General features: G+C 44.4%; 1 protein-coding gene and 1 pseudogene across 1 annotated transcript in view; one reads left to right on the forward strand and one right to left on the reverse strand.

The window, feature by feature from the left end:
- Positions 1-6,668: 6,668 nt before the first annotated feature.
- Positions 6,669-11,342, forward strand: LOC102852543 (annotated as a pseudogene).
- A 2,132-nt stretch (positions 11,343-13,474) lies between these two features.
- LOC102860010 (mitotic-spindle organizing protein 2B-like) overlaps positions 13,475-14,289 on the reverse strand; it is a 15,486-nt gene continuing 14,671 nt past the window's right edge. The window contains exon 3 of the mRNA XM_006894574.1: positions 13,475-13,632. Coding sequence (XP_006894636.1) covers positions 13,475-13,632 — 158 coding nt within the window. The remainder of the gene's footprint in view (positions 13,633-14,289) is intronic.

Here is a 14,289-nt window from a genome sequence, read left to right on the forward strand (position 1 = left end):
ACTGATTTCATCTCCTTGTAAAAAAAAATATGGAACACTTGACGAATTTGTGTGTCATCGTTGCGCAGGGGCCATGCTAATCTTCTTTGTATTGTTCTAATTTTAGTATATGTGCTGCCAAAGCGAGCACAAGAACACAAATTTTCTTGAAAGGCAGTTTTTCATTGCCCACAAAGAGCCTTTAAACTGCCCGTGTTCCTTCATCCAATTGTTCAATTAATCTAATCTACAAAAAAAAAAAAAAACGCATAAAGTTGCATAGAAAAGACTGATGCCTAAAGATGTTTTTTAAAAAGCTGTTTACAAAAAAAAAAGCTGTTTACACTACTGAAAATTGGGGATAATGTCAATATTCAATAACAGGAGATTGAAATGAACTAAGAACTAAGATTTAGCATTCTGCCACCATTAAGAATGATGTGTTCAAGCAGGAGGAACTTGTCTAGAAAATTGGGGCAGAGGGAGTGAATGTGTGAAGGGAGTACTTCCAGAAGGGATTTTAGCCATGTATACAGACAGTTTAGTACATGATAGTTGTAAGATCAGTGTAGATGTGAATAAGTAAGTTTCTGGTTACAAGAGTAAAGACTTGCTTTTTTAAATCATTCATGGTGAATAAACATAATAATCAGCTGTTCTTTTTTAATTATTATTAAATTTTATTAGTTTTAATGAACATTTACAAGAGATTTTGGGTTTTCATTCATTCATTGTTGCACTGTTTTCTCTACCCTCCTCCCCAGTTCATTCTTCTTCCCCCCCCCACCCCGAATGTCTGTTTTAATTGTCCAATTGCCACAGTGCTTGTCAAAGCCAATTCTGATTAATCTTCTTTGTCAGTCCCTATCACTCCTCCCTGAGAGAGACTTCACCCTGATTCATAAGGAAAAGGGGATGGTGTACTTCCTGCTGAAAAGGGACGCTGTGGGTTTCAGGGTAATCAGCTGTTTTTATAAGGCTGTTTAACACTTATTGTTGTTGTTAAGTGCCATCGAATCGAGTCGCAGGCGACTCTACGAAAGAGAGTCCTCAATGCTTGGGTGTCTTTCATCCTCTCTCCAGGTTCATAGGGTTTCCGGAGGCAAGCTATTATGGAAGTGGATGCCACTCCTCCTTCCAAGCTTGTTTTAATTGGGGAGCTCCAGCCCACACTGTCTGCATTGGGTAACCAACCATCAACGCATTTGACACATCAGTGTCACGGTGTTCAGCCTCACAGCAACCACAAGTTACCGCTATAGGTCAACTTGTACACCATTGCTATACGACCCAGAGGAATGTCTGAACAAAAACAATGAAAGACAGGCCCAAGGGGCGCGGATTAAAAGTCAGCCACCTTTGGCTTGATAGCATTGCTTTCTGTCCCCTGGGCCAGCTGATCTCTCTCTCTCTATGTCATTGTTGTTAAGTGCCATCGATTCACAGGTGACTCATAGCCTAGGGGAAAAAAATCTATAGAGTTCTCTTAAGATTCATTTACCCAGGGAGCTCTGGTGACCTAGTGGCAATAAGTTGCACTGCAATCCCAGAGGTGTGTGGTTTGAATCCACCAGATGCTCTGCTGGAGAAAGAGGGACAATCTCCTGTACCAGTCAGATCCGATTTGATGGTACACACACGAAAAGAAAAGAAAAGAAAAGAAAAGAAATAAAAAGATTATTTTACCCAAGTTCAAATAGATTCTAAATTGTTATAGTCTCACAGAATTGTCTACTTACACATTTGTTTAATATTTTCAGTGTTTTTATCTTGTTTAGTGTAGCTAAGGAAAAAGGTCAAATGCTGCTCTTGGGTTTCTGAGTTAAAATGAATAAAATAAAGTGCTATGACTTCACAGTATTTGTCATGGGGACATATTTTATCACAGTAATTTTCCTTGAAAACCTCTTCTCTGTGGTTATGGCTAAGTTATCAAACAAGCCAGTAAGTGGCAATAAGCTTAAGAACCTGCTCATTTTTATAGACAAGGATTATTTGTGCATTTTCAAAGTAAAGGATGAATTATGTGAGCCTTGTCATGATTCTCTTGTAAGGTTTGTACAAGCTTTATTGTCCATTGTTTGTTCTGTAAACATCTAGAACTTTTTGCTGGCTGAAGATAACTAAATAGACTTGCCAACTTTCTTTGAAAACAAGTGACATCCACATGAAATTGTAACAAGCTAGTAAGTTCAGCAACATGGAGATTCCTTATCTGACTTAATAAAATGCTAGAACACTGGGAAAAAACCCCATTATGTTCAAAGAACATTTCATGAGTCAAGAAAATGTTTGATTAATGCAGAATGGAAAAAGACAAGCAGAAATGAAAACATTTGTGCAAAAAATTTCATATCTGTGTTATCTGTATTGACCAAGATAAGAAACCAATCCAGATAGCTGCTGGACAGTCAATGGGTATACAAAATTTTATATACTGAGGGCTATTATTTGGCTACTAAAAATGAATAAATGATATTTGGAGTAATATAAATGTTCTAAATTAGGCTTATAATTTCCTTGATATGAAATGTTCAGAATAGGCAAAACTTTAGAAGTTAGCAAACTAGATTAGTGGTTGCCTAGAACCATGGTCTATAAACCCTGTGGAGCAGTTCTGTAAAGTTGATGTGAGTCACAATGAGTTGGAGTTTTGGGTTTTGATTTAGATCTGAAGACGCTGGATGATTGGAAATTGATAATTAAAGGATACAATTGGTTTCTGTTTTGGGATGATGAAGATACTCTAAAATTAATCTTAGTGATGCTTGTAAAACTGTAAATATAATAAAAAGTAATTGAATTTGACACTTTAGATAGGTGAGTTTCATTTTAATAAAACTTTTTACAATTTGCATTGCTCCCAGTCGTACTGAAAATGTATGAATAAATATTGGCAGAAAAATTACTTTTTAAAATCACCAAGCTAAGTTGTTATTAGGTGCTGTTGAGTACAACTGGTAGCAACCAGATGAACAATGGATCTGAGCCTTGTCCTATCCTGTGTCATCCTTCTTATCTCTGATATTCTTGAGCCCATTTTACAGTCCCAGTATTAATCCATCTGGTTGGGGGTCTTCCTCTTTAGCGGACCTTCAGTCTTTCTAAGCTTGATGCTCTTTTCTGAGGACTGCCTTCTCCTAACAGCAACGTATAGATTTTTTTAATTTTTATTTTATGCTTTTCTGCATTTTCCATTCTACCCATGAGGAAAACATTGTAGTCTAAAGTAAAAGTAAAAGTAAAGAGGTTTGTTAAGACTCAGTGAAATTTGAACAGGGGAGCTTGGAACACAAGAAGTGAATCAAGCAGTTCATGCAAGTCCAATTACAAACATAGTTGTTGTTTATTTTTTTAAAATATTTATATTGGTTTGCATGCAAAATTGTATAATTGAGTTTCACACTTTGTTTCATTCATATTTCTTTCCTTCCTTCCTCCACCCACCATAGAAACGGTTTTGCAAAATTAAATCAGAAAGTTTAATTTTTGTTGTTAGGTACCAGAGAGTCAAAGACAACTCATAGCAGATTAGAGAGTATGGAATGAGACATATCAAAGGTGGGATATTTGAAAGAGGGGCTTCTGTTCAGAAGTACACAAGAGTATAAGTAGGTCTTATGTGAAATCTATAATTGGATCAGGAAACAGTAGTCAGAACAAAGCAGGGAAACACTGCATGATTCAGGATCAGGAAAGGTGAGCATCAGGAATGCATTCAATTTTCATATCTTTTCAATCTTCATGCAGAACAGATAATTTGGGAGGCTAGACATTTTGAGGCAGATTGTGGTATCAGGATTAAAAGAAGACTCATTAACAATCTGCATTACGTAGATGACACAATTTTGCCTGCTGACACTGAAGAGAATGTGAGGCATTTGTTGCAGAAGGTCAAGGACTATAGTCTTCAATATGTATTAAGGCTCAACAACAAGAAAAGAAAGTTTCTCACCATTGGGACAACTGGCAGCTTCAACACTCTTCCCACCAGCAGTCAGGAAACCAAAAGATGAATTTCATTGGGAAAGTCTGCTTTTAGGGGCCTCTCTAGAGTACTGAAGAGCAATGATGTCAGTCTCTAGACTAAGGTGTGTCTGATCTAAGCCATGTTCTTCACAATTACTTGCTATGCATCAGAGAGGTTGACAATGACTAAGGATGATAGAAGAATTGATGCCTTTGTGATATGGTGCTGCAGAAGAGTGTTGAACACACCATTGACTGCCAGGAGAACAAACAGGTCTGTCCTGAAGAGGGTGAAACTGAGCTGCTCCTTGGAGGCAAGGATTTTGAAGCTCCGTCTGACATACTTTGGGCATGTGGCCAGGAGAGACCAGTTTATGGGAAAGAACTCATGCCTAGAAGGGTGGAGAGGCAGTTTAGAAGAGGAAGACCGAGGATAAAATGCATTGGATCAGGGACTGAGGTAATGAGATTAAGTGTGTCAGAGACGATGAAACTGACTCAGGATAGGGCTGGATTCAGTTTATTGTACACAATAGGGTCGCTATGAGTCGCAGACGACTCATAACAATAACACACACACACACACACACACACACACATGGTATACATACAGTACAGTTGCTAGGATTAATTGCAAAAGTGTATGCTTCTTAGGGGATTTCAAAGTCATCATTTCAAGGTCATCATTACATCACAAAGTGCCTTTCCCAAGGCACAAGATCACCCTAATGCTCACGTTGCTGTTATCCATTTGTGCAGAAATTTCAAGGGTATAGTCTTTATACATCTTTGCATGATTCTAAAGAAAATTTTTTTAAGAAACCTATTTTTAAGCTATATGATTAAACTTAGTAAGCAGTAGGGAAGTAATTTGAAGGATTTAAAATAAAATCTAAACTAATTACTGCTGAAGTAGGCTCCAGCTGGAGACTTTAGCCATCTACAAACTAAAAGCCTCAGAATTTAGGCGCTCATGCAGTATACATTAATTTTATAATCAGGAAAATAAATATCATCTTAAATAGCATTGTTTAAGTGAAAACAACTATTTCAATAACAATTGAGTTGTGTTCTCAGTGTGATTGAGATAGGACTCACTTGCCTAAAGCTAAGGACAGACCCATAGGCCCAGTTCAGTCTCCCCAAAACCGAGAAGTCATGCCAGTTCCACTAACTCATGTATGTTAAAGTAGGATGCTCAGTAATTAATTTTGGGGTAGGGGGATTTGATCGCCTGGCCTTTCTTCCAAAGCAGCTTAACCCAAAAGGGTAAGTTCCCAACTCCCCAATTCCAGGACTTTGAAGGTCTGCTTTTATCACTCTAGGAGGAGCACAGAATGAGGTGCTGCATTCTAGTAATAAGTTGGGATATCCCTGGATTTCTCTCATGTACCCTTTCTCCGAAGTTAATACATATTGGATGCAAGAGGTCCCCAAAATGGGCACTGAACTCCAGCCCCACTTTTTCCTTTCTCTGCACCAGGCACCAGCCTAGGCACTCCTAGTCTACAGAAATCCACTCTTTTCTGACTAAAGGAATCAAGTGCTGCCTGGTTTGCTGGCATTGGCTGGAAAAGGCCTTTCTCCACCGGAAAAGGGGCAGAATAGAGAGGTCACCAAGCCTTAAGATGAGTGACGGCAAGGGCCTCAATGAGACTGTCATATTTGCAAAGGTCTGGATAAGGGATGCCATGCCCATCAGGGCTAGGACTCCTGGGGTGGTCAGTGGTATTTTTGGTGAACAATCAAGCCACAGGGAGCGCCCCCGGATGTAGGAACGTTGGCCCTCTGGCTCAGTTGGGCTCGAGGGCACCGGTGACCCTGGGCATGACCATGGAGAAAGCAGACAGTAACAAGAGGCAGCCCCCCACCCCCGAAACCGCGTTTGAAGAGCTAGGGTGGCGGTAGCGCCCTCTGCGTTAGCATGCCGACCCCTAGAGCCTCCATGGCAGAAGCTCCTTAGAAGTAGTATTTTGGAGACTTCTGTTTCCAGTGGCACTAATGGCCTCCTAGTGCGGAGTTTGGTGGCTTAGAGGTAAGGAATCAGTCGTGCTGCCAGTGCAGAGGAGTATGATTCGAATCCAGCAGCTGTTCTGTGAGAAAATGAGAAGCAGTCCATTCGCATGCTATTTACTGCCTCTGAAAACCGTCTGTAGGGTCATTTATGGTTCGGTTCTCCCTGGACCGAACACGGCAACAGTGGACTGGTGGCTAGAAGCTGCACTGCAGTCCCAGAGGCACGGTTAGAGTCCACCAGCTGATCCTGGTAGGACGGGCAGTCTCTAGTGCAATTCAGAAATGCCCCTAACTCAACAGAAAAGAACCAGATTACAATACCCGACAGGGGAAGCAAGAGTGCTGGTTTCAAGGAAACACTTCTGGTCACAAGATCCCTCTACAAAGGGTTAAAAAGTACTATTTTTAGGAACCAGCTGTATAGTTAATTCTTACTCATTATTCGTGGAAATGAATGTGTTAGAGAACAGCCCTACAGACTTCTAGGCTGTAATCATCCTGGGAACATATTGACAACCAAGTCTTTACCCAGCAGAGCTACTGGAGAAGTTCAGATTGCCAGCCTTTACAGTAGTAGCTAGCTCAGCACTTAACCATTGCGCCACCAGGGCCACTTTAAGGACCTCAGAAGTCTTTCTTTATATGGGCTAATAACTATCAATATGGTGCAGGATACCATCAAGCTATGATTGATAGTCCTCTCCATGGCACCTAACAACAAGATTTAGAAGTCACTTTTTACAAAGGTAAAGGGGTTACTGGGGTCTCAGGAAATAAAGTTCAAGTATGCTGGCAGTAATCTGAAGCACTATTAAAAATGTTAATTTATAAAGCTTAGCATGTACTTCCAAATAGAAAATAGAGTTTCCCTTCTGTGTTCCTGTTGACAGTGTGAATGTATCACCATCCATGTGGGGCAGGCAGGTGTCCAGATTGGCAATGCCTGCTGGGAGCTGTATTGCCTGGAACATGGAACTCAGCCCAATGGTCAGATGCCAAGTGACAAAACCATCGGTGGTAGGGATGACTTGTTCAACACGTTCTTCAGTGAGACCGGGGCCGGCAAGCACGTGCCCAGGGCAGTGTTTGTGGACCTGGAGCCCACTGTGGTTGGTAGGTGGTGCTTTGCTTGGACAGTGGGAGAGCTGGATAAAACCCCAATTGAGGAGTAGAGGTTAGTTAGAAGATGGAGCTAAAGCTGACCCTGAGAAGAAAGGCTGTTGTGCTGGTAGTAGGATGGGCTGATGGTGACTCCTTCAGGTCAGTGGCATCCATGGCCTTGCCTACACTAACGGCAGTGGGTACTGGTCTGCCTTAATGCTGTGCACACTTGTACAACACTCTGGGTCTCTCTCTTGGGAATAAAAATCTCAATTAGGACATTGCTTTGGTTCTTCCAGATTAGAAGCCCAAGGTGATTTCCAGCAAATGCTGCAAAGCAAGCATCTTTCAGAGGCCACCCACATGTGACAGATTGTCCTTTCAAAGCTGGCAAGACCAAGGCAGCATAGGAAGTCCTGATAGAACTAACTTCCTGGTAAAAATCACACGGGACCAGCTCTGTCTGATATATAAAGGATTTTAGAAACACCTTCTTTGAAGCAGCTACAGCTGTGAGAAATCTAGGACTTAGGGGTGGAGTATGTGAGAGAGAACAAGCTAGCAGTATTTCCCCTTCAGCTGAGCTGGTCTGCTGGTTTTTTTTGCTGTGTGTTTCAGACTACAGGAGAGTTAAGTCAACTTGCTGCAGTACATGTCACTATAAATGGTATTTGACTTGGTGATTGCACAAGCACCTTTTTTATAGGACACTTACATTGTTGACCAAAGAGGAATAGTCTTAGGTGGTGGAAGTGACTAGGCCCCCAGTCTGCCCACCATGATGAGCACAGGAAGCTTCTGGGGCTCACACAGTACGGTGTCTCTTTGTAGACGAAGTGCGCACAGGGACCTACCGGCAGCTCTTCCACCCAGAGCAGCTCATTATAGGCAAGGAAGATGCAGCCAATAACTATGCCAGAGGCCATTACACCATTGGCAAAGAGATTGTTGACCTGGTGCTGGACAGGATCCGCAAACTGGTGAGGAAAGGGTGCTGAGCAGGCCTTGTGCCAGGGTGGTCCTGGGCAAGAGGGTAGGCCTGCAAGTGAGAGGTCGTTTTGGCAAAGCCTGGGCTGGAATTCAGTCCAGATGTACTTGCAGTGGTCTTTCCTTAAAGTGTGCCTTGAATGGTGTCACGAATCCTCAGTGTCTCCTCTTTGGCCCTGCATGTTTTGATGTCCATGAGGGCCGTTTGCCTATAGCTGTAGTGCAGAGGGACCCGAGTAGTGGCCCTCAGTGGTGGCTCAGCAGGTGCCGCTCACGTTGTCTGCTCTTCCGCAGGCGGATCTGTGCACAGGCCTGCAGGGCTTCCTCATCTTCCACAGCTTTGGGGGCGGCACCGGCTCAGGCTTTGCATCTCTGCTCATGGAGCGGCTCTCGGTGGACTACGGCAAGAAGTCTAAGCTGGAGTTTGCCATTTACCCAGCACCTCAGGTCTCCACAGCCGTGGTCGAGCCCTACAACTCCATCCTGACCACTCACACAATCCTGGAGCATTCCGACTGTGCTTTCATGGTGGACAACGAAGCCATCTACGACATCTGTCGGCATAACCTCGACATTGAGCTGCCGACGTACACAACCTCAACCGTCTCATTGGGCAGATCGTATGCTCAATCACTACCTCCCTGCGATTTGATAGGGCTCTAAATGTGAACCTGACGGAGTTCCAGACCAACCTGGTCCCGTACCCTTGCATCCACTTCCCCCTGGCCACCTATGCCCCTGTCATCTCTGCCGAGAAGGCATACCACGAGCAGCTGTCTGTGGCTGAGATCACCAATGCCTGCTTCAAGCCAGCCAACCTGATGGTCAAATGTGACCCTCGCCACGGCAAGTACATGGCCTGCTGCATGCTGTACCGGGGAGACATGGTCCCCAAAGATGTTAACGCCGCCATTGCTACCATCAAGACCAAGCGCACCATCCAGTTTGTGGACTGGTGTCCAACCGGATTTAAGGTAAGAGTGGGTGGTAGTTGTACCTCGCAGAAAGTGACAGATTTGTGAGATAGTGCTGTTCCCTGGAGAGAGAGTCCCTCTCCCATGTCTGCTAGGGTCTTTCTTATACATGAGTGAACTAGAATGAGAATTTTATTCCATTTGGTTTGTGTTTGTTTGGGTTTTGTTTGGTTGGTTGGTTTTTTAGTGATAGAATTGGTGTCAGGAAAAAGATGGGCACTTGTGTGAAATCTACTGCCTCTGGAAACCCTTTGGAGGGTCAGCTGTGAGTTGAGTTCTCATTTGATGGTATATATAGCAGCCATATTAGGTTATGAAACATTAGTTAATCACAGACATGTAAATATTTTCAAGGAAAATTTTTTTGGATCACATGTGTAATGTGTACATAAACTGGTAACTTTCACTAAATCTTGGTTCATTTCATTTGGAAGAAATCAAATTCCAACTGAAAGTCATAAAGGAGTTTTGACTTAGTAAGGACAATGATGTCATCTTGTTTTTCTCTTGGTTGAATAGAAATTCTGACCTGATTGTGCCTAAAACACATTTGCCCCAGCCTTACATGTGATCTGTGCTGGAAATCTGACTGGTACTTCCTGGTTTTTTCCAGGACTTGATTTTTTTTTCTCTCCCTTAGAACTGTCTTTGGGCCTTTTTATCTCTCAGTGATGTCAGTTTGAGGAGTACGGTGCACTTCATTCAGGCCATGATCTTTTCAATCACTTTCTATGCATCTGTGAGCTGGATGGCAGGACAAGAAGAAATGAAGAAGAGAGCTGAATATACCACGGATGGCCAAAAGAACAAATGTTAGATATGTCCTGGAGAAAGTGCAGCCAAAATGCTCCTTGTAGGCCAGCATGATAAAGCTTCATCTTAAAAACCTCAGGCATGCTGGTAGAAGAGGCTGTTTCTTGAAGCAGGACATCATTCTTGGGCAGGTGTAGGGTTGTCAAAAGAAAGGAAGACCCTCAACCAGATGGATTGACACAGTGACTGCTGTAGTGAGCTCTAGTGTCAGGCTAATTGTGAGGCTGGCACAGGCTAGGACAGGGTGTAGATCTGTTGTTCATAGGGTCGCTGTGAGTTGTACTGCACTCAGTAGCACCTGACAACTGGCTCAGAAATTTCTTTGCTTTGGGTCAATGACTACAGTAGATTTCAACTAGGATTGCCTACTCTCCCCAGTTATCTCGTCCTAGTTAAGGGTCAGCCAGGGTATTGTAACAGCTGGCTGCTTCTGTACAGATTTCATCTGCCCGTAGTCATGTGTCCTCATTTATAGATTGCTTATGCCTGATTGTGTGCTGCAGAGTCAGAGCTCCATTCCTGCCACAGAGCCCATGATGTGTGGCTTTCCCTTGGCAGAACATGGGTAGACCTCTGTTGTAGTGCTCCTGTGTGCTCCCAGTCAGTTGTGGAAAGCTCTGAAGCTTCCCATTCTAACCCGGGCATGCCACCCACTCCTTCCTCTGGCTCGAGTGTGCACAGAACACCTTCTGCAGTAAGAAACATCCCTAGACACCTTGAGTGTCACCTGTTTGATGGGTAAAAGATGGGTGGGTGTGTAGGAGTGTGATCCTCCCTGAGGAGATCTGGGTGGAAAATGTTCAGCCACAGAAATGGATTACCACTTTGTTGAAGTTAACAGAAAAGAATTTATAGAGAATACAAAGCAGTGCTCCCTTTCAGAAGAGTCCTGCTCTCTGGGCCTTTGTCTGCTTTTTGCCGAGATACTAGGCCCCTAGTCAAGTGCTGCTCTAGGCTTTTCTTTCCTCTGTCTCCTTACTTGGCAGTAACCATCAGCCTCACCATCTGGCATCCGGCCTGCCTGCCTGGCACCAGAAGGGCTCATCAGGGTGTTTGCTGGGTGAACTGTCCTTTCTCCCTAGTAGCCAAGGTGGCTTCTCTATGTGTCTTTTCTTCTAGCAAAACTATCTGCTACTTCTGAATTTTTTTTTTAAATGAGATCTAAGCCTCCCTCACACACTGCTTTCTTCTCTTTGGTCTGACAGGTGGGCATTAACTACCAGCCCCCCACAGTGGTACCTGAGGGGGATCTGGCCAAGGTGCAGCGGGCCGTGTATAAGCTGAGCAACACCACAATCATTGCTTAGGCCTGGGCACGCCTGGACCACAAGTTCGACCTCATGTATGCCAAGCGTGCCTTTGTACACTGGTACGTGGGCAAAGGCATGGAGGAAGGGGAGTTCTCCGAGGCCCCGGAAGGACCTGGTGGCACTGGAGAAGGATTATGAAGAGGTGGGCGTGGACTCTGTGGAAGCAGAGGCTGAGGAAGGGGAGGCATACTAACTAGATGGAGTGCACCAGGCAGGTCTCTTCTCACCTCCCTCGGGCCACCTTGCCTCCCAGTGTGGCTGTGGCCTGGTTCGAAGTTCTCTATTAAAGGGTCTGTGTTAAGCTGTTTGTCTTTTGTCATGATGGTGGGGTAAAGCTGGCTCTGTTGCGGGGGATGGGGTGGGGGTGGAGTGGGCACTTTGAACCCAGGCACAGCAGAACAAAATGCTGTTGTGTTTTCTGAACGGCGGCTGAGTGTTCACAAAACAATAACATGTTTCTCAGAAACCATGGGAAATGCCCAGTGTTGAAGGTGTCAAAAATATATCCACCCCAAACCCTACTGCTGTTAAGTATACCCAGAATCAAAGTGACCCTCCACCTGGTTTCTTTATGAGAGGAAATGGCCCATTTTTCTCCTGTTATTTGTGACTCTGAAAAACCCTCCAGTGGTTTTTCAAAGGCTGTAAATTGCATGGGAGAAGACTGCTCATCCTTCTGCAGAGTAGCTGGTGGATTGAACTGCATGCCTTTGAGACTGCATCATAGCTCCTTACCCCCAGACTTCCCTAGAGAAGCAACAGGTAGATCCAAATTGCCAAGTTTTCTGTCAGCAGCATGACATATTATGCACATTAGTACAGACCCACTACATTCTAGGAAAACCAAGTTAGGATCTTAATGGTCTTTGCCATGTTTTGAAATTCTACATCCGTAGGATTTGCTGACTAGAAAGGTTCAAATGGAGTGTTGTCATCTGAAGTTCCTGAACAGATTTAGCAGACAGATGGCTGGTGGGCAGGCATAAAACCCCCACAACCCTAGGCCCAATGTGTAATGCCAGGATATTTCTTTCTGAGAATTTTAGCTCTTCTTTTATTCTCTTGCTCTCTCCCTTTTAATTTATACTAGTTTATTTACAAAATTTGAAGACAATGTTTTCAAAATCAGATTTTCAATTTCCCTTGAATTCTCTGTGGCATTTACAGTCACGCAGGTCTAAGCCACAGGTTATAGCAGAAATTACCTAATTGTTCCATGATAATTTGAAAGACAACTTTCTCCCCTCCATGCTTAAACAAACTAATGCCATCATCGTTTAAATGGTTTTAGCAGAGAGCATCACACCTTTGAATTTTAGCAAGATAGAACAATGTAAGACCAGTGGTGCTGTTAGCTACCAGTGGTCGAGTTAGCTACTCATTAGCTACCTCGTGTACAGGATGAAACCTGCCTGATCCAGCACCACCCAGTATTCTCTGCTGTGCAGTCAGTGTATCAGTCCAAGCGTATCTTCCTCCAGGGAAAGGCCCCCCACCCCGGTAATATGCTCAGGTTATGTAAAACTTCTCACCACCCTTACTTTAAGGAACACGCTGACAACTTCTTCCGAGACAAGATCTGTTTGTTCTTTTGGAAGTGTATATTCAGTGCACTTCACCAGCACCGCAGATCAAAGGCATAAATTCTTGCATCTTCCTTATCCTTTCAATTTCACATGCATAAGAAGCAAATGAAAATGCCATGGTTGAGGTCAGGTGACAGCTACTCTTTTGGTTTAGCAAGAGGCCCTGGGCAACAGACCATCTGAATGCTGATTCCATGGGCATTGATACAAGTAAAATGAAATCCTTGACATCATTCTTTTCTCCATTGATCATGATTTTTATTGGTTCCCTTGTTAGTGCCTGTGAAACCTGCCCTAACTCACTTCTGTATCATCTTCAGATCACCAAGCATTTCTTTCTAGTCTCAGTCTGGCTCCTGCACAGAAACCTGTTCAGCAGTCAGCAACACACAAACCTCTGGACAGATGGGACCCTGCTACCAGGAGGTGTGTTCGCTGGGAACTGAAACCTGATCTACCATTAAGGAGGTGTGAATTCCACCACTAGCCACTTTAAGACTATCTGGAAGTTAATTTTAACTCACAGCCACTTTGTTAGACCTGAAAGTGAGTCCCAGAAAGGCCAAGTGTACCTTGCCAGGGACCAGACTCTGAGCTGCTACCCCTAACTCCTCACTTAGTTAGCTGGCCATTATTCAAAAAGTAACAAAACATCTTGACTAGAGCCTTGGATTTTCAGAAAGGTTTATTATAAACTCTAAGGATGGTAGTACAAGAAGCCACTTCTGCCTTGCTTGTCTTAGGTGCTGCCTTGAGTGGGGCTCTTCTTGGGCCCAGCCCCCTTGGGCAGCCTGGTGGCACTGGACTGTCTTGGCATCCTCTGGCTGGCTCCCTCCCGACTGTTCCGTTCTGCCAGGCCTGAAGTTCCACCAAGTGTGGCACTGCCTTTGTTTCTCCCTGAGTGGAACACAAAACTTGCTGTTAGGAACCAAGAAAACCCTGTAGTCAAAGACCACCAAGCTCACCATGCTCCTGGAGCAACATCTGTGTGTTGTTTTACAGCTGGGTCAGCAGGAACCACAGGTATAGACAGCCTGACAAAGATGTCCTTTAGAGGAAAAGCAAGTTGCAGAGTGGTTAGGGCAGCAGAAGGTGCAAGTCGGCTCCAGAGAGGATGTGTCACAGCTAGCTGTGGAGGGAAGCTCATGATCAGGGCCATGTGGAGTTGCTGCAGGCCTAGAAGGAAGCCCACCCTCCAGGTGCTCTTAAAGCCTCCAGAACAGTCAAAATGCCCCTCTGTACTGCTGCAAGGACCTGTGAGCCTCCTCCACACTGCCCTGGGACCTGTAAGCTGGAATCCCCTCTGCACTGTCCCAGGGATCTGAGAGCAGGAAGCCCCCCTCTGCGCTGCCCCAGGGACCTGTGAGCAGGAACTCACTCTGCACTGCCCCAAGGACCTGTGTGCAAGAAGCCCCCTCCAAGCTGCCACAGGGACCTGTGCGCAGGAAGCCCCCTCCAAGCTGCCCCTGGGACCTGTGAGCTGGAAGCCCCCTCTGCACTGCCCCAGGGACCTGTGAGCAGGAAGCCCCCTCCGAGCTGCCCCAGGGACCTGTA

The sequence above is a fragment of the Elephantulus edwardii genome, unplaced genomic scaffold (assembly GCF_000299155.1).
Source record: "Elephantulus edwardii isolate Elephantulus edwardi_28Jun2011 unplaced genomic scaffold, EleEdw1.0 scaffold00146, whole genome shotgun sequence".
Lineage (NCBI taxonomy): Eukaryota > Metazoa > Chordata > Mammalia > Macroscelidea > Macroscelididae > Elephantulus > Elephantulus edwardii.